Raw genomic sequence first — 27,304 nt, forward strand, 5'->3', positions numbered from 1 at the left:
CGTTTACAGCTCGGAATTGTTGAATTTTGTTGCTCATGAATTTCAGTCTAACACTTCCAATCTGAAAGCTTATTAACAAACTTTATTTTATGGCACTTCAAATGCAAACCCACTCATATGCATAAAGAAGTAGTGAATAAATGTTTAAAAAATTGATGAGATAAAGAATATATAAAATATGACTTGAAAATAATAAAATGTAAGAAGAAAGCATATTAATAGTTATTTATATTGTACAACAAATGTAAATACAGAAAAAGCAAATTTGAGCCTACATTTTATTTTGAATATTTTTTTATTGGATATTAATTTGAGTAATTTTTTAAAAGCACTTTGGTCTATTATATATTTATCCTCTAATTATTTGTTTTGCTCTCCTTTAAAAAAAGTTAAAAATTTTGATTAAAAAAACAAAATCTAAGTACACCCACACAGCAACCTGCACCCACGCTCACTTTCACATCTGAAATAAGACGCAAGACGCTGCGGTTTACTTTAAACACGTAAAAGGAAATATATTTTTTTTAAAAATGAAATAACAAAAAAGAACAACATTTCATACAGAAGAGCTGCTTTTCTCATTTGCAGAGGTAATTTACACAGGACTTGAAATGAAGACACTTTACTCAAAGTGGCACAACGGCAGCCAAACCACAGCTTGAAATATTGACTTTTTTTATTATTACTATTATATTATTATTGTTTTCCACTCCTCGAGCCTTCAACTGATGTGCCATACATGTGTGTGTTGTGCCACTTGTGGTAAAGCATGAGGTTATGTCACATACTGAGCTTCTTTTAAGGGTTAATATACACTGGCTCTTGGTAATTCACTCATGACGTACGCACCATTGAAACATTTACACACAAAATTTTAATCTTCTCTTCCCCCAGAAAAACAAGAATTCTCCTTTATTTTTTTAAATATTTTTGAAGACAACAGTTAACAGTTCCAAAAATGGTGGCTCTACGATTGGACCGATCCCACCTACGTGAAGCCCTGTCCTTCCACACAAACATTTCAACAAGCATGGCTCACTGAGTGTTAGGAGAGAAGAAATGGTTGTCATGGCGCCGGTCTGCCTGGCAGAAAGCAGGGGTGTGCATAGGTGTTAGCCACTTCTTCCCCAAGGCTCTGATAAGGCAGTTTTTCCTTTTATTTTTTTTTACCGTTGTTGTTTTTGCTTCCACTTCAGGAGCCGTGTTTAGTGGTGAATGTCAGTGCTTTTATTTCTTTATTTTTTTTCATAGCTGGTAATGTCTCAAAAACGAACTTCCAGGTCCACCGATTCGCATTTTGTGTACAAGGGAGCAGAGTAAAGACAGCCAGAGAAGAGTAGGCGAGACGTCGTGAAAACCGAGATGAGAGAATGCAGCACGCGTTTTCTTCATTGTCCATTTTGTGCAAACTGAGATGTAAACAAAGACCATCGAAGGCTGGGGAAGGAAGCATAGGACGTCAGGCTACAGCAACACGGGGAGAGACGACATAGAGGGGTGCAAGTGTGCTCGTTCAACAAACTGAAAGGCACAGAGGGCCGGTGAAATAAATAAGAGCTGAGGGAGAAAGAAAATGCCAAGTTTCCCGTGCTTTTTGTGTCACTCTAACTTGGACGTGGAGCTGAGGGAGTCGGTTGTCGCCACTATAGCAGCTTCTAATGTGCTTCAGAGTTCGGCCTGCTTGTCACAGGAGCCGAGGAGATTAGAGGGGAGAACGGAGTACCACAAGGAGTGCATTAAAAGGTCAACACGCACACAGGCAACCCCATAAGACTGCTTTATGGTCATGCTTGCTATTGTCTTTCCAATATTACCATCCATCATCAATTACAAAAGAAAAAGTACAAAATATCTACTACACTGCCCCACCACTCCCCACCATTCAACTATATTAGGACAGAACCATATTCACTTAGTTTTTTAGTCATTTATATATATATATGTATATATTTACACAACAATATGCCTTTCAGGCTGTTGAGAAAAGGGGCGAGGAGGAGGATGAAGAAGTCTCGGTAATGAGACATCAGTCATTAGTTTCTTCGTTTCTCTCTTCTTCAATAACAGTTTATCTACAGAAATGCGATTCTGATGAGAGATGTGATTCAGAGTTTAGATTCCACGTTGAATCGGAGATGGATCGTCGAGGGCAATGAGCGAGTTGCCGTTGAGTGTATGTCAGTAGACCCAGGAGACGGGAACCCACTGAGGAGTGGTGGACACCAGGTCCACGGCCTCCTCCAGTAGGCGGATGGTGTCGTCGATCTCGTTGTTGATGATGGTCTGGTCAAAGTAGTGAGCGTAGGTTTGCTGCAGCATCTCAGACTCCTTCTGTAGCCGCTGAAGAGATTCGTCCTGGTGGAGTGAGGGGGGGAGAGAGAGTGACATCAGTGCCCGGCTTTGGCTGAAGTACAGAGGTGATGTGCTTCGAAAACGCTGAACTCTGCACGTGTTCATAAACTGACCGTCAAGGTTTTAGATAATGTTGCACCCACATTTTCTGCTTCAATTATTTAATGATGTGTTAATATTACACAAAGCAGGTAAGATAAGAGTCCCAGGATGTGGCTTTTGTAATAGTTTGAACTGGAAAAAGGAAGAACTGAGTCTGAATATATGACCCAATCATCTAATTAAAAGATGGCTCTTAAATAACTGCAGTATTTCTAGGAGTTAAATTGAACTAATTAGTTGTCTTTTAAATAAGTCTTATATATTAGGAAATGATGGAGTTAATATCTATAAGAATAAAGATGTAGCCTCATTTGTAATGGAGCTCAGCTCAGTGTTAGGGCTCAGGCCCTTGCCCTGTTCACTATAACTATATAACTATTTACCCCAGTAACAGTTCTGAATATGAGGAAGGGAAAATGGAAGAGAGAGGTGGAAGCCTGATGAAATAACAAGGCGTGAAGTCGCATCACAAATGAAAAGGCACCCAAACATTGGAGGGATTAGAGGAATTAGAAGGAATCAAAAGGTAGAGTAGTGAACGAAGCTAGACTGCTGCTATTTAAACAAACACAGAGGGGCACAGATGCTTTTCTACAGTCTCCAAACAACAAGTGAACTCGCACCATTTAATTTGTACTTACTGGCAGTTTCCTGCACCACTTTGGGACCTTGAGTGCACGTGAAAATAGGCATGCCAAAGGAAACACAAACATGCTTAAAGCAAACTGAGCACGTGCAGTGAGAGGAACGCACAGGACGACAGAAATGGAAATTAGGATGCTCTTTTAGGCTGGGCTGTCCAGTTTGAATTCAGTGTGTGGTCCTTTGACCCCTAACAGCAATTACGCTAAAGCAGCACCCTCTTGATTTACATATGTAATGATGCTCTCATCTGTTTTCCTTCAACAACACACCATCGTAATTCAGACTAGAAAGCCAGCGTAACTGTGCCATTAGTATGAACTCGGTTAGTGCGTGCAGCGAAACATAACTGCTCAAGACGGGAAGAGCAAGTATAACAGAGAAGACCGTACCTCAGTCATGCCGGGGGTGATGGTGGGAGCCGCGATGAAGACGACGTATGGAGCAAACTCAGCTGTCCTGAGGATCTTTAGCGCCTGATGAGGAAAGAAAATCTTAAACTGTGTAGTTCACAAAGTGGCACATGAGACTGTTCTATCAGTGGAGAGGTTTTTTATACTGCCCAGACCTCCTATGTGAATTACTGCAAGTTCCAACATAAGGGTACTTTCACTTGAACTTATACTTGGCTTCTAGAGGAGATGGCTAATTTTGGGGGGCTTCTGGTTGTAGCAAGAAAATGTCCGAGCCGAGATGACTCGCCTGTGGCTCCACGTCTAGGATGGAGATCATGCCCTGGGCATGGATCTGCCTGATAGTCTCCAGCCTGGTTCCATACATGGCATCCTCGTGGCTGCCATACTCCAGGTAGTCGTTGTTGCTGATGTCCTGCATCATCTGCTCGTGAGAAACAAAGTAGTAGTTCTTTCCGTTCTCCTCGTCTTTCTTGGGAGGCCGAGTTGTGTCTGAGACAGAAGAGATGAATATAGAAGTTACACTCCCGATGATGACATTGTGGTGTTGCAACGGGTCAAACAAGAGAATCCACTTTGAAATTTAAATGTTTGAGTCATTCGTTTGCTGTCCAATCGTAACAAGAGCTTGTTGTGGAAGTATTTAGATCTTGCTCTTACGAGGAATAGGGTAGGCAAAGCGGTCGGGATGTTTGGTGATCAGCGTGTTCTTGATGTGCCTCCGACCGACTCCGTGTGCACCTGAATCAAAGTAGAAAGAAGAAATTAAACGCATTAGTGCAGTAACTCCACACAGATCAATCAGTTAGCTTTAAGTCTACGTTTAGTAAGTTGCAGCGTGCTGACAGGAGTCCTCCTTGCCAGTCTACGCTATGATGAAGCGTTTATTCTCACGTCCTCCACAGCTGTTGTCTGGTGTCCAGTATTTGCAGAAAAAAACTAATGTATATGTTTCCGAATTGATCTTTATAGCTGGTGCTTCCATTTGCACTCCCTTGTAATTTTAGAAAATCAAAACTGATTATTAATCATGCAGCCCAGCACAGTAGCACCTGGTTTAATGTGATCAATGAGCATCATCAGTGTTCCCACTCCATTACTCTCTTGTAATTATGAGAGTTTTCTAATAATTACAAGATCCTGTAATTGCAGCTGGTAATGGCTGATTCAGAATAATACTTTCTGTATGTGCTCTTCACAGGCTGTCTGAATCACTGGGCTTTTTTCTGACTAGTTTTTGGTACATCTTAAGTACAAAACAAGAAAGGCTAATTTTGGTTGTTTGGAATGGAAATAAAACAAGCCAGACGGACAGGCTTACTTTGCAGTGTAGAGTTATTACACTAAGGTGGCAGCATCTCACCTGCCCACAAATATAACACTTGCTGATAAATGACGTCTCTGCTCCGAGTTTGTCTCTAGTTAACATTTAAAGAATATAAATGTGTATTTGTTTCCTGTTTTAAATGCACTGGAGATGTTACTTAGATGATCCTTTTTGATATTCAAGCATTAGCTTTGCCTTTTTAACTATGATGGTTAACTAAGCACACACACAAGTTGAAAACATAAATCAGAGCAACAAAAGTACATTTTTTTGTCACACCCGAATGATATTCAAGTACACGTGCAGACTTCAGGAAAGTGTAAGGAAGGCACTGCAGGTTTTCTAATCATTAGATGGTTTGATGTTCAGTCCCCAAGTGAAAGATGGATGTGCTTCAGTGCCCAAAAACACGATCTTCTGCCATTTATCTGGTTTTGAGGGCAGCGCCTCTTGCCCCCGGTCTACTCCCAATCAGAAACCCAAACACCTAACTGGCTCCTCTCAGGCAGCAGCAGTAGTTCTACTCTTAGTCCCTCCAAAATGACCTAACCTGCAGCCTTTGGTCAAAGGTTAGGATGGAGATGTAGCTGTAATTTGAGCTCTCTTCACCGCAACAGACCAGTGCAGCATCTGCATAACTGCAGACACTGCACTAATCCCACCGTCAGCCTCTAGCCCCTTTCTTGCCTCACTTGTGAACAAGTTAGCTATACTTAAACTCCTCCACCTGGGACACCAACTTACAGTGGATTTATACTCTGTTAAATCTACACCGTAGGCACGCTGTAACCACAAACCCCTCGGAAAGCCTTACGGCACAACCTGATGTGCAACTATCTTGAAAAGCAGAAGAGCTACTGAACGGGCCAGTCGTGCAGGCTGCACGGTTTGTAGTTGTAGTCATTTGCTTTTCTGTGTTTACTTACCAAGTAAAACCAGCGTTTTTCTCTTAAATGACGGCAGTTTAACCACCTCCTCATATGTCACCAGATCTAGTTGATCAAACACTGCAACAGAGAATAAACAGGATTAGCTATAAGTATGAAGAGGGCATGCGTTACATGCTAATTATAATGGACAGTATGAACTACTTAAACATGTTTTAGCGTATAAAATGAACTCCATAGATGAATTTTGAAGTGTGTGCTTAACAAATGAATGCCTTGTTCTCTCTGGTAGGCATGACAAAACACAGCAGCCCTCCAATAAATCCTGCTTCATCAAACCTCATGTTGCCACTGTACAAGGGTATGTTGTTGCTCCTAACTTTATATGAAGCAACACCTTTTGTAAAACTCCAGCCTTCATGAAGCAGAATGTATCACAGGGCTCTTTTCAGATCACTGTGCTGTCAGATGGGTGTGCCTAATAAGGTGTCTAAGGGAACACATGCAATGCTGATGCTAATGAGATTAACATTCATTCAAATGTTTTGTCCCTGTGGCATAAATCAAACCTGGGATTCTCAGTCAGGCGGGTTTGAATTATTCAAATGCCGCCATAATGTACACCAACTGCTCATTCAAACAGGCACACCCGATGAAGGTCGAATGCCTCGAGAAAGCATTAAAACCTACTTATTTGCACTAACCTTGGTAAAACAGAAAAACTGAATCAAGCTGACTAACATCTCTTTAATCTGAATTACAAACCAGAGCAGCTCATAACAAGTCTGACAAAGCCGCTGTCATTCAAAAGGAAGAGGACGAGGCATGAAAGCAGAGAGAAGGAAGAAATACGTAGAAGCTGGATGCCAGCTCTCTGGAGTTACTTACATGCAGCCATGTCATTGGGTAAGAGACAGCATGAAATATGGACAAAGGGTGGGAGCGGAAGGGTTAATAAAAAGACACCATAAAAGAAGACAAATCAAACAAAAACCACCATAACAAAACTTGTTAACAGAGCTGTTAGTCACTGAAAATGAGGTCAAATTGAGACGGCAGCAGAAGAGGTCTGTCAGAGGGAAAAGGCAACAGACATGCAACAGTTACACATACAGGATCATCTACAGTCACTACAACAGGGGCAACAGTGCCGTTACAAGGTTAGCAATAGTCTTCATCACTTCAGTTGAAAGGACATGTGTCACAGCCCTTCCTTTTTATTGCCCAAACAAGATATTAAGATTGTGACTGCACATTTATTCATCTACTGCACATTATCAAGGAGATATAGGAAAACAGTTCAGACAATGTAGCTTAGTTATATAAATGAATGAATAAGAACAGGTACTTGAGTACAGCAATACTTGATAGCTATTAAACCTTTGCTTATGAATCAAAGATCTCAGAAAATATTCTTGTTTTAGTGAAAAGGCTTCACTGCCAGGCTGCCTGACAGGACTTGACAATATCTGGGACTAGTTCCTGTCACCATCACCACTGCAACCCCTACTTAGGGTCATATTACAGTTCTGCATTAGTGAGCGGTCAAGTTACCTGCTTACAGTGAGTGAGTGTTAGTGTGACTTGTTGGCTTACCTGCGTTGTGCTTGGCCAGGTATTTGTCTTTGTACTGTTTCTTCTTCTTGCCAAACCAGGTACAGCTGGCCTGCTGTTCCTGTTTGGTCTTCTCCATTGCTATACATGCCACACGCCTGAAAGCAACACATGCACTGTTGAATGGCCACATGTGACCAAAGGTAAATGTCAGTATGTGAGTGTAGAAGGAATTTAGCATTTTACAATAATGCAGAGGGGAATCATTCAAAATAACTTTTACCCTGCTTTACATTTATTTATGCACACTGACACAAGCACCAGCATTATGGTGGAGGGACTAATGTTGTGAAGCTACCTCCATCCCCCTCTAGGATACTGGTTAGTTCCAGGCTTGAATCCTGGCAGGGGTGCCTGGCTTCACAAAGACTTCATGGCCAACATAATAAGGTGTGTTTTAAAATAAAAAGCTTCAGTCACTGATATGCATTTTTATTTTAAACTACAAACTTGTATTTTGAGCTTTGTGATCGACAGCGTGCATATTTGTGAACTTGTGTGGTGACTGCCTACCGTGCCCTGGCTACTTGACAAGTGTGGTTCAGATGAACTCGGGCATGTAATGCCATCACTAACCACAGCAAACACAACAGGAAGCAAGACACTGAAATTTACTCAGGCCCAGGTTGTAAAATGTAGGTCAGTGGAAGAAGGACCAATCATTCTTATTGTTAGTACAATGTTAATACCACTCACAGCGCACATTTAACATATAAAGGCTGTCAGATTTACATTTTAATGTTCTCGTCAATGCAGTCTGGGATTCACACAAACACACTCCTTATTTTCAAAGGCTAATCGCTGCTAACCGGCCAGCCCGTCTCTTCCTGCCTGTTTTCCTTCTGTGTGGCCAGCTCACTGTGGCATTCTGCATCCACACAGGAGCGCAGAGGCCAGGCTGAATCCAGCAGGTGCAGAACTGGCTCATGTGCTGCTGCAGGGGAGTAGTAAACTAAGCTCTCTGTCCCCAGATAACAGGATTTCTGTTCCCGAGTTTGTCTTTAAATAACAAGAACATTACAAAGATAGAGTGCCTAGTTTTCCATAGTTGTACTACACAGCATGAGTACAGCAAGAACAGTAGTCTAAGTACATTTGTACTGTACGCGCATCTGTGAGGTCATCCTTCAGAACCATGTTTCTTCTACACAATCACCAGCTGTCATGTTATTAGAGGTGCATCTGTAATCACTCAGGATAGTCTGGATATTTTTACTATTTAGCAGCCCTCCACTAACTTCATCAGAAAACTCCATAACAGCTAAGACTTGCTACAGTTTTAGCTTCAAACTGGCGTTGAATGTTTGCTGCACTCACCATTCCTGCAGTTCAGGTGAGGGGATGAGTCCGGCTGTGCCATTCTTGGTGTTCTCCAGCTTTCCTTGCCACCAGTTGTGGTCATCCTTGGAGATGATCTGAATGATGTCACCTACGCGGAAGCGGATGCCGGCTTCCTTGCATGGGATGAGGTCGTCTTTTGCCGGGTCGTACTCAAATTGAGCGCGTACATAAATCTGTAGGTGCAGAACAGTGAGAAAAGCCTACATTAGGTGAGGAGAGGACGACAAGGCAAGCTGCCCTTATGAAGAGACCGGCTGCTACACTGGCAAGTAGTCAGAAATAAGACAGCAGTACAAAAGCCAGAGCAGGAAAAAGCACAAACACTCAGACTGATGAACAGCGGGACTAACGTGATCGAACAAAGAGCTTTGCTGCGTCTCTGCCTGCGGCTGGATTCGTTGGCTTGTGCACATACATCCATATTCTCTCTACTGATGAACTATTATGAAGCCTAAGCTTTGACAGCAAACATGGGATCTAAGCACCATTACGATGAGGAACCAAACTTTGCGGGGCAGGGAGGGGAGGGCTGAGAGGAGTCTACTTCTACGGAGGGTCCACCAAGCTCCATCTTACCTTGATGGACAATTTGTCCTTGATAGCAGGTCTGCAGATCTATGGGGTTGAGAGCATCACACACACACATACAGTATATCATGCAGTAGAAAATGTCGGGGGGAGTCAAGAAAAAGGTTATGAGGAACCCATACAAAAATACAAAGTTTGTGCTGCATTTTATATACATGTGTGTGTGTGTGATGATGGACTTTATCATGCAGAGGATATAAATGACAACTTTTGTTCTATAGTATGTGCTCTCTCTCTCGGATGGAGGCCCTACAGTGAAGACCAAGACTGTAATCAGAACAGGTGGAATGCGAAGGGGGGAAACACGAGTGATGTAGGTACATACATGCTGTGTAAGCACACCGTTGCATCGGGGGAGTGCACGTGTGGTGTAAACAGTTAGGAAATCTTACCTGACGGCCTTTAGGCTGAATAGTCGATGGCAGGTCCTATTTGGCAACACACAAAGAGACTTTTAGTATTTTAAGAGAACGATCTTAATCCAGATCCATTATCAAGACGATTTGTTGCTATGAGCTTTCACTTTTGGTCACCGTTACGCTGAACGTACCAGGATGGAGCTGGTCACACTAGCATGACCATTTGCAGGTGACTGTCGAGATAAATCCGGAGACTCTTTCTGCAACGGGATATAGAAACCTAAGGATTTAATTCCCCACAATGCACGTGAAACAAAATGTGTGCACTGATAGTTTTGTACCTCACAAGACATTGACTGGGATCGGTAACTGGGCACAATCTTGAAGGTGATGCTTCCCCTCATCTCTCTCTGTGGAGACGAAGAGCATTTTTTAAAAATCTTGAACCATTACAATAGTTCAATCACAGAGGGACCACTGTTGCTTTTATTCACCCCCTATTTCTAGTGTCCCCTAGTAGTTTTTTGGACATTAGAAGTAAACAGTTTTAAATGTTATTAATATTCAGGCACTAATAATGATGCTACTTGATGCCATCTTTTGGTACAATACATCACTAACATTACATCTTTAACGTGCTGAATAAATTCAAACAAATGCAGTGATATCAGCTGAAAAACTGCCTGCTCAGAGCTGGTGTGACCTACCAGCATCTTCTGGAGCTGTTCTACCGTCTGATTAGCAACGCTGATGCCATTAATCTCCCGGATCTCATCTCCTACATGCAGAGTCCCTGAAGTGCAGAAAGAATGAATTAATAAAGGTTACAAACGAGGCTCGTGGGTGTTGAGACATCAGTATTTCACAAAGCAGAGACTAGGAACACCCCGAGAGCCCAGCCAACGTAGAGTCGCGTTGTGTCGTGTCACATTACCAGAAGTCACTCCAATGTGAGAGTACAACATAAGAACTATCACACTTTGTTACTCACAACCCTTACTAGATGAATGAGAACATTTTAAATGTCATCACATATGACATGATTTACCTTGTCGATGGATCATCCCACCATGCATGATGCGGGCCACAATGCAGTGGTTGAGGTCGTTCATTTTCAGAGTAATGCCCTGGAACAGACACAGGGTCAGCGCATAACTATTCAGTTTTTTCAATTCAAGTTTATTTACATAGCGCCAAATCGCAAGAACAGCTGACTCAAAGCACTTTATATTGTAAGGTAAAGACCTTACGATACTACAAAGAAAACCAACAATTATAGGAGGAAGTGCTTTGACGACAGTGGAAAGGAAAAACTCCCTTTTAACAGCAAGGAACCTCCAGGGCGGCTATCTGCCGCGGCCAGTTGGGGGTGAGGGGAAGAAGACAGGACAAAGACGCTGCTAATGTCCAGATGACAGCGTTTTCATTAGCCTCTGTGCCACACCCACCATTATACTCTTCTATTAGAAATAATGCTGAACCACATAATCACAGTAGCTGTAGCTAATTTAGTTCCACTGTTGTTGACATAAAAAAGGTTTTAACTGTAGGTTTCTGAAATGTGAGCTTCCTGCACACACCATGGGCTCATCTGTGTTCTTCTGAAACTGAACCAGCCGAACCCTGGTGACATTTTCCAAGTCCATGTCTCCGTTGGTGCTGTCTGGGGAGTCTCCGTTCAGGTACGGTGAAGTAGGCGGGGGAGTCACCCTCAACGCCTCGTCGCTGTACACCTCGTGTGCCACCACATCGTGGGTCTGCAGCAGAGCCTGGACACAAACACTCAGTGTTAAGACTTGCAGACGATGACAGCTCTTCCCTGTTTTGGATGGTGGTGTGTATTGGTCTGCCTTGTTTATTTGTATATTTTCTCTTTCACCCTGCAAGGGGGTTAACCGAGAGTGAAAATAAAGAGAAGCTTTATTTTCAGCAGCATGTTTTTGAGCTGTCTGCTCGCCTCGCTCTGTGAAAGTTTCATTTTCAGGTATTTTCTGTGAAACACTTTGGTACTCCTGTCTGCGACGGGCACTTTATAAATACATGTTGCTCATTTGTGTTCTTTATGACATCAAAACCTTTAAGGGAATTTCTACATGTGACAAATACTGAACTCAAGGATGAACTAATTACAGTAAGGTGGTTAAAAAAAAAAAAGGTCATTGTGGCCTCAACAAAAAGCTAATCTAAAAATATAACATTTGCAAATCATGACATTTTACAAATCTGTCTCATAGGTCAAAGATTAACTTCACTGCATCAGCGTGCCCTTTAAAAACATCACCTTAACTAAGAGGTGGAGAAGCTGACTCTCTGGTATCCACCTATTAAATTACTTCACAAATCTTTCATATATTAGATTCATCAAGACCACAGGTGTCAAACATGAGGCCCAGTAGCCAGAATTGGCCCAGCAGAGACTCTAATGCTGGACAGCAATGGAAAAAGTGAAGGAAGTCGTACATTTTGGACTTTTAACAGCTTTACCTTCACTCATAAAGATAAAGCCATTAATGCTACACCAGAGTAAAGGGCCAATGAAAATTCAAATGAAATGATGTAAAAGTTCCTGTTTTTAAACACGTTTGTTTCCATTTAAGATTCATGCTGACAGATTTCTTCCATTAACTACAGCATTTCTTTACCATGTTGAAAATCTGAGATAAAAATCGCACTTCTTTTTCTCATATTAAGACATCTCTGGGATTAAATGTGTAATTAAAGTTCCTTACACTGACAGGGGTTTCACTGGTCTGCCCACTTAGGCATCTGGCCCACGATATAAAATGAGTTTGATGTCCCTGATCTAGACAGACAAACTGAGACTGATGTGCAGAAGCACAACAACAAGACAGCAATTCTCCTTTTTCTTTAAAGGTGTGTGTGGGCCCTATAGATACGTGGCTAATAATGCCATGCTGTTTTAGGGTTATTCTTTCTGGGTGCAGTTTTTGTGTCAGTGCTGAGGCAGAAAATATTGGTTCAAGCTGGCCAACAAAACATGCTGCAAATCCCTGTCAAGAGAAGGTACGTGTGAGCACGCACAGTGTTTTTGTACGAGTGTGAAGAGAGTGTGGCTTACACTAATCCTCTTTGGGCACTAATCATGTCACTGACACACAGGGGGTTTTTTGGGTTGTTTTTTTTTTTAAACATCCACCAGCCCAGCTTGCCAAATGATCACAGCTGCTCATCAGAGCGACGGCATGTACACTGATGATGCATGACAGTCAGGGAGCTTTGGAACAGCTGGCACTAAAGGCTTTTGACTTGCAGCAAAGAGAGCAGCTGAAAAGAACAACTAATAACAAAGACGTTAGTGCGCATTTACAGGACACGTCAACAATGGACTAAATGTTTGATGCCGAATCCCCCTGAATCCTCACCGCTTAAGTCCATAATTAAAGGGAACAAAACATGTCCTTCCATCACTACTTCATAACTGAAGTGATTACTAAAATCATACAGCTCAGAGGAAAAAACTCAAAGGCGTTTTCTGCCCCATGTGCTGCCACACTAAGCCCCTTCACACCATTTCTGCTAGCAGCACAGTTAAATGTCTGTGGCAGGATTAACCAGGCAGTCAGGTCAGGGTGCAGGACAGGCTAATTGGATTGAACCAAACTTAAAGCATGACAGCTGCAGTTAAGTGTCACATACCGATTCAGCAGAGAGACACACAAACAGCTCGGCTTCTTATGTTTCTAACCCAGATACAGAACAGCAGTACCATCCTACAGCTAGCTGCTGTGGATAGCAATACACACACACACACACACACGCACACACGCACACACAGTAAAAACAACCCTATTCTGACTTAAATACTTTGTTTAATACAAAGCTACTCTCGACTAGAACCTCAGTACCTTTACATGAACGCCACCACTAACTTCTTCTAGCTCAGTTTCTATCTTCCAGGTCTTTCATCGGTATCCTCGGCATCCCTTCATCTCTGGTTTGTACTGGCCGCTAGAATCATCTGACGATAGTCTAGCTGATGCAAAGCCAAAGTATCGCCACTGCATGCAGGTGGAAGCCCTTTAGTACATGCTCTCTTCAGCTCTGCTGTCTGTGCCTTTCCTGTGCGAGCGCTCACCAAAAGCTCAGGTGCTAAGCAGATTTGGAGTCCAGGGAGTTATGTGGGCTGACAAAAGGACTCAACTTCTGACACAGAAGGCTGTAATCCCAATTCCTAGATTAAGAATGTGTGTGCTGCCGTATATCCCACCATGAAGTGTGGCTGTGTGAGGATCCTCCTGAGCTCCTTGGCCTCCATATTCTCTGGGTAACAGGAGATGGTTTCCAGTACCTGCAGAGGAAAATAAACTTTTAGAGGCGAGCTCGTGAAGACGATCTATAAGCTACACTTCAGAGAATTTAGAAGACATTTTTATTTTTAGATTTCCTCACCTCTTTGGCTCTCTGCACTCCGTCACTTGGAGGATTTCTGATCTGAGGGGACGACCTGGTGTTGATTTTGTCATAAAGCTGAAATAACAGCAACAGCAAACAGCTCATGACATTCAGGAGATAATGCAAGCAAAGATGGAAAGCCCAAGGAGCCGTGTGGAGCATACATGTGGTTTACAGTGGTCCCTCGCTATAACGCGGTTCACATTTCACAGCCTCGCTATTTCATGGATTTTTTTTGTGCTTTTTTCTTTTTTTATTACAGCGCATTGTGTTCAGCATCCTGATTGGCTGTAGGCCATTGTCAATCAATCTCCTCCGTGCTGTGTCTCCCGTACAGTACAGAATGCGTTCAGCTTGTCAAATTTACATAAATCTTCGATCGCTAGCAGCGTGACTCTGAAATGCTGTACTGTATGTTTGTAAGTTTTCCCCAACAAACACAACAATGTCAATGAAACGTTTTGCAGCATCAAAAGCAATCGCTGGACTTATTCTTCTACGAAGGTTTGAACTTTGAGAGTGTTTAAACAAGAGAGAAAAGTGTCAAAATGCTCATGCCTCTCTGAGAAAAGTGTATAAAGTGTGTAGTGAGGGGTTTTACAGCCTTAAAACATCTATAATAGTTGGAAAAAAATAAAGCTGGCTACTTCGCAGATTTCACCTATCGCGGGTTATTTTTAGAACGTAATTTCTGCGATAAACGAGGGAACAATGTATTGTTGATTTGTCATGGCACCTACTGGATACTTTAGATACTGCAGACGAAGCGTTTACTCACATCTAACAGAGTGTGGAGGTGCTGGTCCTGGAAGACACTGTGCAGGAAGTCCATATCTTTCTCACTGCAGTCTGTCAATGCATGGATCTCCTCTAGACTGTCCAAAACCTGTGATACTGCCCCTGTACACACACACACACACACACACACACACACACACACACACTTACGTTACACACTCCAAATATACACTCACTCATAATTACACAAACATTCACAAGTACACAAAGCAGTCTCTTCAACACTACACAAAATGCAAACACTGAACATGACACACTACCAGAAACAGGCAAAAACACAAACAAAATAAAAACAACAAATTCCACAAATAACCCAAAAAAAAAAGAAGAAAGAAAGAAAAAAGAAAATCACAAACAGTACAAGTGAAAACACTGGAATACACACACACACACACATACACACAAACACTCAGAACTATTGAACCCCAAGTACCTGCTGCATCGCCCACACATGCAGCAAAACCAGAGAAACAGCGGTACATGGCATCAATACATCAGAAGAAAGTCAGTTCAAAAAGTCACAGTGTGGATGACGAGGAGCAGCACTCCCAAGGAAAACAAAAAAAACAAAAACGCAGCAGGGAGAGAATTACAATCTGACACACAACGTTATTAAAATTCTTCTCAGGCCGTGTGTGTGTGTGTGTGTGTGAGAGAGAGAAACAAAGTTTAAAAAGGCTCAGAAAGATCACGCCTTAAGTGAAACCACAAAAGTGTCACCAATTTAACTCAGTAACACTTCAGCTCACAGTTTGACAAAGCCTGCGAGGCTAAGACACGACTTCTGTCCTTTATAAAGATAAAGATTACATAAAGATTAAAATTACAACTTAATTTAATAAACAGTTAATTATTCAGACTTGCAGACTTGAGGCGGTTTACTATAAGTGAAGCTTTGTTTTAGAGGAGCTTGAGCCTGTTTTGCTCAGTTATGAAGGAAACCTACAAAAATAAGCCTAAAAAACTAAAGCTGAGCTGAAGAAAATACGCGAAAGACTTTGTTCTAAATATGTGCAATAACTGACGAACAGAGGGATAATCGGGAGTTCTGTGATGTATGAAAGATCCAGCAGAGGAGAGTTTAAGCTGTTAAAAACTTCCTCTTTTTTAGCACATTTTAGTGAGAGCTCTTTCTTCAACTTGAAAGAGCTCTCACTATATTATATAAAAATAACCGGTGAGTCATAATGTTATAAAAAGGCTAAAGATTTAAAGAAGAGAATACAACACTTCAAAACGTGAGGCCTTTACACACCGGACGTGGTGGACTGGTGTGAATATCGCATGTGTTTTAAAAAGTTTTTTTTGGACTCGTATGTTCTCGTTGCAGCTGTTCACACTAATCGCACAATTATGCTCAACAATCTGCAGATCGAGTTCTTTTTTTTCCTGGTTTTTCAAATGTGAACAGACCGATCTGACCAAGCAGAACTTCGAATTTGAACTTTGATTCGAACTCAAATATCGATTGTTTCGATACCAAGTCGGTATCGGATTGATACCAACCGGGTGAGATCGATTCTTTACTTTAAGTTCCGCTCTTGTTTGCAGTGCTGTGGTTTTGGCAAAGACGAAACAGCCAGGTCGCCAGATTCGCCACTCCTGTGTGAGCGCAGAGCAGGCACCTGTTGCTGACTTAGACGCTTGTTAAGTTGTTTACATATTATTTATATTTTCACCAGTTGTTGTTTTTGTTGTTGAGAATTTTAATTGTCATTTTTGTATTATAGTTTCTCAACAGCACTTGTTTTAATTGGTTTACTGGTTTGCGAGCACTTTTTATTTAAGATTTTTCAAAAAATAAATAAATAAATAAAAAATTGATAATATTCATTTTCTATTTAATTATAAACTATGTCCTAATTATGTCCTGGGTTTAAACTATTTAATAATAAAAAAGGAAACATCACAAAAACACTTAAGGTCATGAAAATTAATTGAAATTTAGCGATTCAATGACGCATCCACCTTATTTATCGAAAAGTATCGCTATAGGCGACACTGGCCCGTATTTACTTGTTGTCGGATCGATACCAAAATATTCAGTATCGCACACCACTACTTCCTTTCCTTGTTTAGAAACATCCATACAAGCTCATCACTGCTTGATGTGGATTTCTTTTCTTTTCTTTTTTTTTCCACAAGCTCACGCATGCAAAAGAATTCTGAATTTCATGTTGTTTTTATCAAAACACGCTCGGTGCGTAAAGGCCTGTACACAGCAATTAAAGGCTGATTTATTAGTGCATGAAGACAATGATGTTTAGTTTACAAATGCAGCTAGAAGTAGTCAAAAATGCTATGATAGTGTAATGAGTAATCATATAAATGGGAACTAGTTTATTCATTTCATATTTTTATTCTTGACCTCTATCAGAGCAGCATCTAAGTTCAAGAATGACCTTTGTGTAAAAAAGATAAATAAATCTGTCTATCTAGAGCACAATAAGTGCCCTTTAGTTACCAGCATAAATTTGGGAGACAAATTGGTTTACAGGAAGCTGTGAGCACCAGTAAAAAGCAGCTCGCTCTGAAAAGTGGAGATAAAAGATCTTATTGTTAGTCAGGACACTGAGGATGCAAGCATCTTATCGTCTTTACTTTTGTTTTTGCTCACTGTACTCATCAGCACGTCTTAATCTGGTTGTCAAAGCTTCACGTTGCCACAATAATGGAGATGCATGTGTTTCATCTTCACAAGTCAAAAGGAAGCAGTCAGAATAAACACACACCAGAGCAAAATAAGTTCTTTAAAGAGGGGACAGCAGAGGAGACAGAGGGGGCAGAGGCATGGAGGGTTAATACCCACATCATTCAACACATGGGAGAAATGCAACTACAGAGCAAGTGATGTCATGGTGATATCACATCCACAATCTATGAGTGTGGAGGGGGTAAGAGGAGGGGGTATACGTACTTTCAGCAGCTAGCAGTCCTAGAGACAGCACAGCAGAAGGAGAAAACAACACCAAAGAAAGAGAAGCTGAGATTAGAGGAGGTTTAAAAGCAACTGCGGCTGCAGAGAAGAACAAAAAACAAAACGCAGCTACGGCAGACAGAGAGAATCAGCAAAAGCAGCTAAATCTGGACAAAGTCTGCCGAGCTGCTGCAGGGATCTACAACGCAACACGTCTAGTCGAGCAACATGTCTGAAGCAACACAGCTGCAAAAATAAAACAGTCACCAGGAAGCATGACTGCAGCAGACTGCCAGCCTCAGCACAACGGACATACGAGTCCACGCGGCTGCAGCAGCTGCTTTTACAGCACAAATTCGGGGGAAAAATAAATAATTAAATAAATGAATAAATAAACAAAACAGGTTAATTAGGCTGATCCCGCTGATTAGCTGACACTGAAACACACTCTGTTTCTATCGTTTAGAACTGGGTCGGGTTTCGTTGTGTTGCTCAGCTCTGGCCGGCACGGCCTGCAGTCTTCTCAACAGCAGAAGTGAAAGTGTAACGCTGAGACAGGGAAGTGAGGCTGCTGTTGGGAAATGTGTTCATTAAACAGGGAAGCTGTGCACCGACAGCTGCTTTTCACAAAGACACCAGAATAGAAACCACGTGAGCACAAACAGAGCTAGAAAGCAATTGTGATCATCTTCTGTTGCGCAACATGCACACACTGAACACTTTTAAAGAGGGTTTCAATAATTTAATCCATCCATTAAAATAACCTTACTGTAATCAACACCATTTCGCTGTCCTTCAGGTTATATTTGAATTAATGCAGCATGCTTTTCACTTCTTTTAGGCTCTTTGTCATGCACACAAACAATCTAATACCTGCGTCTCCCTGTTGCAAACACATTTAGAGGAAAAAGTCTGCCTGACAGTTACCTGAGGAGGTGGGATCGTCTGAGAAATCATGGAGCTCCTCAGGGGGGTCACCATAGTAGGAATTAAACTTGTGGCTGGAAACAGCAGCCAGCACTGCACCCTGGGACAGAGAGTAGGGGGTAACATGGATATTAAGTGAAATATACGTATATAAATAGATGTTATATATAAGAGTTTAAAGTGTTTAAAAGGTTGAGATGAGAGTAAAAATTCTGCCAGCAGCTTAATCTGGGTCATTAGAAACATCTGCACAGAGGATGTGGAGAGACTTCCTCTCACACCGAAACCTTTCCTCTTGGAGTCTAATAACACTGCGCTAACCTTCAGCTTCCTCCTGGCGTTGAACTTTCTCAGCTGCTCAACTGTTTCGGGCAGGTGGATCTTGTAGGCATACCTGTCCCTCTCCTGCATTTATTGGGAATCACAGACATAAAGATGAAGGACATTAGCGCTCGCACAGAGACAGTGAACGGATGTGAAAGCAGAGCTGTGGTTCTGAGCAAAAGGAAGTGTGCTTGAGTTAACATCAGTCAGGCCAGTGGTGTAAAGGTGAATTTGAGCTTGCGAAAACATTTACAGCAGGCAACAAATATTCACGCCCGTTTCTGGGTTTTTAAAATAGTAAAGACGATTATGAAAAAAAAAAGAGGAAATCAAACAACAATAACCTCCTACAGCTGCAGAGATGTGAAGTGGGAGTATTTTTATTTGCATTCAGTTAATTTGAATGCTAGCAGTATGTGCATGTGTGTGTGAGTGTGTGTCCTGTGATCTTGCCTTCAGCCAGGGGTGGTTGAGAGCCTCATAGACAGTGATTCTCTCAGCAGGGTCAAGCATCAGCATGCGCCTCACCAGGTCCTTGGCGCTCTCAGAGATGTGAGCCCACTGGCGGGGGTTCATCTGAAACCCAGAGAAATATTCAGAAACGCGTGAAGTAGCCAGGATGGCAGCCGAATCTGGCAGTAATTAAAGATCCAAGGACAAATTACACACCATTTAATGCTTCATAAATAAACCCACATCATTTTTCTCCCCACTGTTGTGCAAAATGTTTCGGTGGTTTGCTTCATTGTTTTACAGTTTGGTTTTTTTGGCAGCAGCTTGATGGAAGATAGCAACGGTGTTGTCCATCACTCTGCACACTGCGACTGCATCTGCTACAGATTAGTGCACCAAACAGGAAACTCATACTGTGCTGAAAGCAGATAATTCATCAGACCTTTATCTTAGTTTTTTTCTGCTGATACAGTCACTTTATTCATCACCTCTCACATTCTTGTTGTGTGAGAGGAAAAGCTGAAGACACCAGGGGGGGAGAGGAAAGGCAGGCCGCAATTTGAAGTTCTGAAGTGATGTGGTAAAAGCACTGCATTCAGTTCCTGTAATCCAAGACCTCAACTTTGTATCTAACATGCACAACAGCACGGTTCAGTCTGAGCCTCAGGGCCAAAGCACAGGCCGTTTTGGCATTTAGCGCCTACCTTGTATTTTCCTTTGATGATAGCCTCAAACAAGCGCTCCTTGGTGCCGTAGAAAGGCAGGCAGCCGGACAGCAGAATGAAGAGGATCACTCCACATCCCCACACATCTACCGGTTTGCCATAAGGCTCCCTTTTCACCACCTCTGGGGCCATGAAGTGGGGCGTGCCCACTCGACCTGAGGAAAGAGATAAATTTCATACACTACGCTGATACACTTTCATGATGAACTTTTTATTATTATTTAAAAAACACATTTAAACAAGCCCGTCCCGTGCTCTTTTTTTTAGAGCGCTGCTGCTTGGAGAATATCTCACAATCCAATATGAGAGAGTCAGCGAGGATAGCTCAGACAGTTACATGTTGTGATTCATCTAATGAGCATGTCTTTGGACTGTGGGAACAGACTAGGGCTGCTCGAGGAGACCCACATAGACCTGCTTACTCATATCCAAAATACTGCCTGGTCATTTCACTCAATCCAGCCTAAACCACAACCAGTGAAAACCTGTTTCTAATAACGTGGCAGTTTTTATTAAGTAGGATATTTTTATTGAAACATTACAAAGAAACAAACAAATCTATTACATTTCATTATTATTAAGGTTGTGGACAGAATGTAAGCATGAGTGAGACGTACAGTAAGGGGGGAAAAACCTGACCTTTAAAAGAGACTATGGAGGTGACTGCATACGTAAGCATTAGTCTGCGTGAAGTCTGTTACCTCATTAACAAGTCGGTGCACTTTGCTGTCATTTCTGCATAAATGGTAACCACAGGTGTGGGGGAAGACCTACACTTGTTTTGTGGGCCACCTGTAATCACGGAATGCAAGAAAACCCTTGAAAAGTGTTTCACTGTACCTCCGGCTACTAAACCAGACTCTCCCAGCTGGATCGCCACTCCGAAGCCTCCGAGTTTCACTGGAGCAGAGTTCTCCTTTGAGGCCAGGAGCACACAGTGAGGCTGCACAGGAATGAAAGACACGTGTCAGCACAGTGCAAATGACGACAAGCTAATACTTGGTACAATTAGGGCCCGACTGATGCGGGACAGTCCCAGCAGACTTTAAAAATCACACTGACTTTTTTTAAAATAAAAGAGGCACAAGCACAGACACTGCAGAGCATTGCTTTGCTCTCTGTGCAAGAGTGCAAGATTCCATTATGTTCAAATGGTGGTTAGTGTACCCTGGTTTCACTTGAGCTTGCACAAATCTGACAGTGCGTTCAAAAGGAGATGCACATTTTTTGTCTCACACTTTGTGTGCTACAGAGCTCGGTGTTGACTGACTCCAGCAGTGAGCAATGGAGAACTCTGGAGGTAATTCACAAAGCTGAAGAGACCTTTTTTAACCCTCCAGTATGCTTTTTAGATTCTGGTTAATTCATTTATTTTAGAAACTTGGCAGGATACAGACAGACACGTACAGCAGGAATCAATAGCAAACATTAATATATATACAAAAACAACAGAAACACACACATTAGAGAACAAGTTGAAAAGTGCCTGGAAGTAGCACAAAGAAAGAGACTGTATGTACTTAGACTAGTGTGAAAAAGGTGACACCGAAGCTTCACCATGTAGTCACACAGGACTAGTACTGCAGGTCAGAGGCAGGTAAGAAAATATTTGCCAAGTGCCGTGATAGCTGCTGCTAAATTACAACGGCTAGTTTATTAAGGAGAAGGACATTAAGCCAACCGCGTTCACCGGTAGACTTGTAAAAACTGCTTAATCAAAATTGTTATGACATTTTACTTAATATCTAATTCACTGGACAAATAGTGCGGCGACTCGCCATGACCCAAAGCTTTCTGCGAGGAAAACTAATCAGCTGATGTCAGCGGCTGATGAGCAGCGAGGACGGTGTTGCGTGGCATGTTTTCCATCACGGGTTCTGTGTCAGTGGTAATAAAACTGCTTCCCATCACAGTTTCACATATTTGTTCTTTTATAATAGTAAATCCAAGTTGCACACCTAATTTTTTTAAAAGACAACAAATGAAATGATGGGTTTCAGAGATGTGGATGCAAATTGGAAATAAAATTTGTTTAAAATGTTATCAAATGTTTGTTAAATGCAGTATTCCTCTCAGGTACATTCATCTTACTGTCCCTTTTTGTGACAGTAAGAAGACATGCACAACCATAGTGAGTGTGAAAAGTGGTGGGCTCACTTCCTGTCTTCTTATTCTTTGCAAATTTTGTAGGGGGGGTGGAGAGAGAGAGAGTACGAGAGAGACAGCGAGAGAGAGACAGCGAGAGAGAGACAGCGAGAGAGAGACAGCGAGAGAGAGAGAGAGAGAGGGGGCCGTCTCACATCTATGAGAGAGGAGAGGCTATGAAAGAGCTTTCCAGTAAAGACTGAAGACAAGCTGAGCAGAGCAGAAGCGGTGACACAGACAAGCCTGCAGGATAAATTACTTCAGAGGTGAAAACGGCAAAAAGGCGGTGCTCAGCCAGGACTAGTTTATTTTAACATAAAACAATTAAACTCACCTTTATTCATTTAACAAAAGCTTTAAGAGACTGATAATGGAGCAGCATTAGATGGACGGAGGAAAATACATGCAGGACTACTGTGAGCTCACACTCCTACACATTCACAGCTGTGTTGGATCTTCTATGGAAGGATTATTGATGGTGAGTGTTGCACCTTAATCCAAACATCTGTGTGTACGAGTCAGAGTGACTGTGAGCGCTTTTGCATCTGCAGCGTGCACCCCTTGGCTCCGCTCTAACACCGTGGGACTGGAATTTATGCGTTAAACAGGCATAAAACTTCTGATTAGTCATGACTCCTGCTCCCACCCGTGAAAGCTAAATCACAGTGGAACTTTGAAAAAGCTGCACAGTGTACAGAGCTTTAATTTTGTAAGGTGCCGCACCTTTTTTCAACACAAATTACTATAATTTCCACTTGATGGTGGAAAACTCACAGATCATTACTTGTGTGTGACCTTAATCTACAACCTACGTATTACTCACCTCACTGTGTATTACTCATAAAACACACAATTGCAGTTTCAGTCCGTGCACCTTGTTTTGCTGCACAGCAAGAGCTTCTTTGTATGTCTATTCAGTGAAAATAAGCTGATTTCCCCCCTTTTTTCCCCTTAGGTCCTGATGTTTAAAACTTCTGAGCCACAATGAATACGACTTTCAGGCCGGTACTCCCAACCTCTGCAGTGTTCGACACCTCTCTCCCTATATCCACGTCATCCCTCCCAGGCTACATGTCACCGTCTTCTCTTTCTCCTTTCTCCACCTCAAACTACGCAGCTGTCACTTCAACCCCGATGCCTTGCTCATTTAATAATGAAAGCCTCCGTGTTCTGCAGGCGGTGGTCTATTCTCTTTTCTTCATCTTTGGACTCGTGGGTAACCTCTTTGCTTTGTGGGTCTTCCTGTTCCTGCATTCGGGCCGAAACTCAGTGCGGGTGTTCCTCATCAACTGTGCAGTGGCTGATCTGGTCTTCCTGGCATGCCTGCCCTTCAGGGTCTTCTTCCATATTAATGGAAACAAATGGGTACTGGGACCTGTGGCCTGCAAGATGGTGGGAAACCTATTTTACATGAACATGTACATGAGCATATTTCTACTCGGATTCATCAGCCTGGACAGGTACTTGAGGCTGAAGGGGAAGGGCAGAGCACGGAGAGGCCTAAGGCTGAGGCTGTGGGGGCAAAGCAAGCCGTGGAGCTGGGTGGCATGTGGAGTTCTGTGGATTGCATTCCTGGTGGGTACGATTCCCATGATTGCTGCACCAGAGGATAAGGAACACAGCGATAAGTGCTTCCAGTACAAATTGCGACAAAAAGCCTACTGGAAAGCCTACATCAACGCAGGGCTGGTGGTGATGTTCTGGTTCATCTTCATCATCCTCGTGGTTTCCTATGCCAAGATTGCCTCACGGCTGCAGCAGGTGTCACGGGACAAGCCGGACCTACCTAACGCACAGAGATACAGGAGAACCGCAAAGAAGTCCTTCTTTGTCCTCTTTCTCTTCACCATCTGCTTCGGGCCCTACCACGCCTTTCGCCCCTTCTACATCTCCTCCCAATTGAGCTCAAGCCTATCCTGTAATTACATGCAAATCATGGACTGGACCAATGAGGTGATGTTGTTATTCTCAGCCTTTAACAGTTGCTTGGATCCTGTCATGTACTTTCTGTTATCGGGCTCGGTGCGCAAAGCTGCCCTCCAAGCACTCGGACGCAGACTCGGCCACCGGCTTCTCTTCCTGAATGACGTGACATCCAACAGCTCCACCATGGATTTCAGACGGCCGTCTGTCCCTGTGGTTGTACCCAACCTCGGTGTAAACACTCAGTCACTCACCCCCAGAACCAGTATGTGTGTCATCAACTCTAACCTCCGCTGCACAAGAGTGACTACGCTTCCACCTACTGGCCAACAGTGATCACAGGAGGAAAAAAAAATCGGAGTAAAGCATTTCCATTGACAGCTTCGGTTCTAACAAATTATGCCCCCGTACATGAACCACTGTCAGAGATGGATTTTGAACCAATTTCCATTATTGGTTAAAGACAACAGATTTATGTCTGAAGACGTACTACAGCATCAGCCATGTCTTTAAAAATTTACATTTACAAGACTAATGATGATATGAAATGTGTGTGTGTGAGTGAATGTCAAGAATTTTCAGTATTAAAAAAAAAAGTTTTATGGAGAAAAAATAAATTGCTGTAGACTTTCATAGAGAACTAACTTTTCTCTTTTCACACTCTTTCAGCACAGAGCACATTATATTGGCATACCTATACTGTTACAGTGGTGGATCCTCTAACAACAACCAGTGTTTCAAACAATGAGGTCAGAGTATGTAGGAGCTCAGGTTTCCTATTGCGTTAAATGCTTTGACTGTGGATCTTAACTCTGGATCCAGTGAAAGAAAAACTAATATAATTTTATTTATTAAGTGTGAATCATGCAGATTAATCGCAGTGAGTCTGCTCATGTAAGATAATCGTTTATTTACCCCAAATTTGTTTTAATTTTGAAGAAAAAAAAAGTGGCTGGAATGGACAATAACCTATTTCGTCCTTTAAGCCTTTTGCTTTGCTTGAGCTCAATAGTCTGCTCTTACAAGAAGCAAACGAAAGCCAGCTTTGACCCACCATGATGATCAGCGCTTGCACTGGTTCTGCTGCTGACAGCTTTGAGCCCTGTGTGGTCAAATGGCTCAGATGGGATCAAGGGCCTGGTTCAGCACTGCTCCATATGGTCTAGTAGTGTCGGACACCTGTGTTTGAGGGTTAATCCTGTTGGAAATACTGGGGGATTCTGATTTTGCTCTAGGAATGCCTAATAAATCCACACAGTTGATTTATTTACAGCCGTAGATCCCCAAGTATTTACGTAAATATATTTCTAAAGGTGACATCTGGTCAAAACTTCATATTAATAGCACATTTAGAAATGTATTTACTCACAACTTTACTAAAATTGGTGTTCAATATTTATTTTACCGCTGTATGCTACAGCTAACACTGACGCTTGCTGAGGTGTTGGTTTGCCTAAAGGAAAAAAAAAGAGACCTCATGGTGGTTTATTCTAAAAACCACAGAGTAACTAAACTTAATATTAAAAGCGGATATCAAGGGAAACTTTCGGGTAAAGCGTGGGTCGCTTTTAGCATTTGCCTTCCCACAAGCAGTGAAGACAGCGTCTTCACAGGAAGGCAGTAACACTGTGCAGTATACACTTCTGGTGTGATAAATATATTTAATAGGTTGTCCTTTGCGAGTCATGGAACATGTTCTGTGGTTTCACTAGCTTGACTGCACGAAAGCTCACCTTTACATCACGGTGAATCACATTGTTGTCATGGCAGTATCGAAGCGCCTCCAGAATCTGCCTCATGTAGTGGCTGGAGGGACAGAAAGCAGAAACAGAAGGGGGGGGGGCATCATTTAGAGCGTGCACAGAGATGTTGTGTATTTCAGGCTTTAATAATATTTGAAAATGTGAAGCCCACACTTCACAGACTGTGTCCCCTACCTGGCCACTGCTTCGCTGTACACAAACCCAGCATCAGCTCGCTTCACGATTTCAAAACACAGGTCTGCACCGTCCATACTAGAAAAAAGGAAGAAAGGTTTAGGGTGGGTATGAAATGATCTGTTTAGTAATGAGTCAGCTGAGAACTCTTTATTAGTATAGATTTAGATTTGGTTTAGATTCAGGCTACATTTGAATCATTTCAATAATCAGATGAAAGACAAAAAAAATAACAGCCGATACAATAAATTATTTTTCCTTCAAACACTTCTCATGTATAGTGCTGTAAAAAGTATTTGCCTTCTTTTTTGCATATTTGTCACACTTGAATGTTTCAGCTCATCAAACAAATTTTAATATTAGCCAAAGATAACCCAAGTAAATCCAGAATGCAGTTGGCCCTGTGTGAGAAAGGAAAGGAATTTTGGCCCACTCTTCTTTATAGAAGTGTTTTAATTCAGCCACACTGGAGGGTTTTCAAGCATGAACAGGCTGTTTAAGGTCATGCCATCAGATTTAAGTCTGGACTTTGCCAAGGCCACTCCAAAACCTTTGTTTTTTATCTTCAAATAAGCTAATCAGAGGTGGACTAGCTGCTGTGTTTTGGATCTTTTTCATCATAATTAAAAGCGCTCGAGCTTCACGACATGAACTGATGGTCGTACGTTCTCCTTCAGGATTTTGCAGTAGAGAGCAGAATTCATGGTTCCATCAATCACAGCAGCAAAACAGCCCGAGAGCATCACACTACCACCACCATGTTTGCCTGTTGCTATGATGATCTTTTTATAAAATGTTGTTAGTTGTACATCAGATGTAACAGGACTCAAACCTTGTGTTTTTTAGATGTTATTCTGGGGTCTTTAGTGACCTCCTTGATGAGTGGTGCACTCTTGGAGTCATTCTGGTAGGCTAGCGTCTCATTCCATTTATGGATAATGGCTGTCATTGTGGTTCGCTGGAGGCCCAAAGCCTAAGAAGTGGCTTTTGTAACCCTTTCCAGATTGATAAATGTCAGTGACTTTGTGTCTCAGCCGTGTCTTTAGATCGTTGAATGATGCTCTTTGAGAGATTTTTTTAAACCCTACTTCATTTTGTCAGACAAGTTCTATTTAAG

The 27,304-nt window shown here is 42.2% G+C and overlaps 2 protein-coding genes across 18 annotated transcripts in view; one reads left to right on the forward strand and one right to left on the reverse strand.

Annotated features, from left to right (window-relative positions):
• Positions 1 to 855: 855 nt before the first annotated feature.
• The window catches only part of LOC113015779 (peripheral plasma membrane protein CASK-like), a 50,420-nt gene continuing 23,971 nt past the window's right edge, over positions 856 to 27,304 (reverse strand). Inside the window, exons 4-29 of one of the 17 annotated variants that reach the window (XM_026158044.1) lie at positions 26,188 to 26,265; positions 25,984 to 26,056; positions 21,023 to 21,125; positions 20,162 to 20,337; positions 19,458 to 19,580; positions 19,002 to 19,085; positions 18,681 to 18,780; positions 17,755 to 17,771; positions 14,817 to 14,942; positions 14,036 to 14,113; positions 13,854 to 13,934; positions 11,206 to 11,394; positions 10,674 to 10,752; positions 10,333 to 10,418; positions 9,967 to 10,035; positions 9,817 to 9,885; positions 9,659 to 9,694; positions 9,255 to 9,293; positions 8,655 to 8,851; positions 7,320 to 7,453; positions 5,763 to 5,828; positions 4,170 to 4,250; positions 3,799 to 4,001; positions 3,489 to 3,572; positions 3,096 to 3,122; positions 856 to 2,355 (exon numbers count right to left, since the gene is read on the reverse strand). In XM_026158044.1, the coding sequence (XP_026013829.1) occupies positions 2,179 to 2,355; positions 3,096 to 3,122; positions 3,489 to 3,572; positions 3,799 to 4,001; positions 4,170 to 4,250; positions 5,763 to 5,828; positions 7,320 to 7,453; positions 8,655 to 8,851; positions 9,255 to 9,293; positions 9,659 to 9,694; positions 9,817 to 9,885; positions 9,967 to 10,035; positions 10,333 to 10,418; positions 10,674 to 10,752; positions 11,206 to 11,394; positions 13,854 to 13,934; positions 14,036 to 14,113; positions 14,817 to 14,942; positions 17,755 to 17,771; positions 18,681 to 18,780; positions 19,002 to 19,085; positions 19,458 to 19,580; positions 20,162 to 20,337; positions 21,023 to 21,125; positions 25,984 to 26,056; positions 26,188 to 26,265 (2,575 nt within the window). In that variant the 3' untranslated portion in view covers positions 856 to 2,178. Of the gene's footprint in view, positions 2,356 to 3,095; positions 3,123 to 3,488; positions 3,573 to 3,798; positions 4,002 to 4,169; positions 4,251 to 5,762; positions 5,844 to 7,319; positions 7,454 to 8,654; positions 8,852 to 9,254; positions 9,294 to 9,658; positions 9,695 to 9,816; positions 9,886 to 9,966; positions 10,036 to 10,332; positions 10,419 to 10,673; positions 10,753 to 11,205; positions 11,395 to 13,853; positions 13,935 to 14,035; positions 14,114 to 14,816; positions 14,943 to 17,753; positions 17,772 to 18,680; positions 18,781 to 19,001; positions 19,086 to 19,457; positions 19,581 to 20,161; positions 20,338 to 21,022; positions 21,126 to 25,983; positions 26,057 to 26,187; positions 26,266 to 27,304 lie in introns of all 17 variants that reach the window. The other 16 variants (XM_026158042.1, XM_026158043.1, XM_026158045.1 and 13 more) reach the window with 16 other exon arrangements.
• Positions 22,422 to 24,808, forward strand: LOC113015780 (probable G-protein coupled receptor 34). The gene is made up of 2 exons (XM_026158061.1): positions 22,422 to 22,805; positions 23,283 to 24,808. The coding sequence occupies exon 2, from the start codon at positions 23,312 to 23,314 to the stop codon at positions 24,584 to 24,586; it is 1,275 nt and encodes a 424-aa protein (XP_026013846.1). The 5' UTR covers positions 22,422 to 22,805; positions 23,283 to 23,311; the 3' UTR covers positions 24,587 to 24,808.

Source organism: Astatotilapia calliptera, chromosome 23 (genome assembly GCF_900246225.1).
Source record: "Astatotilapia calliptera chromosome 23, fAstCal1.2, whole genome shotgun sequence".
Taxonomy (NCBI): Eukaryota; Metazoa; Chordata; class Actinopteri; order Cichliformes; family Cichlidae; genus Astatotilapia; species Astatotilapia calliptera.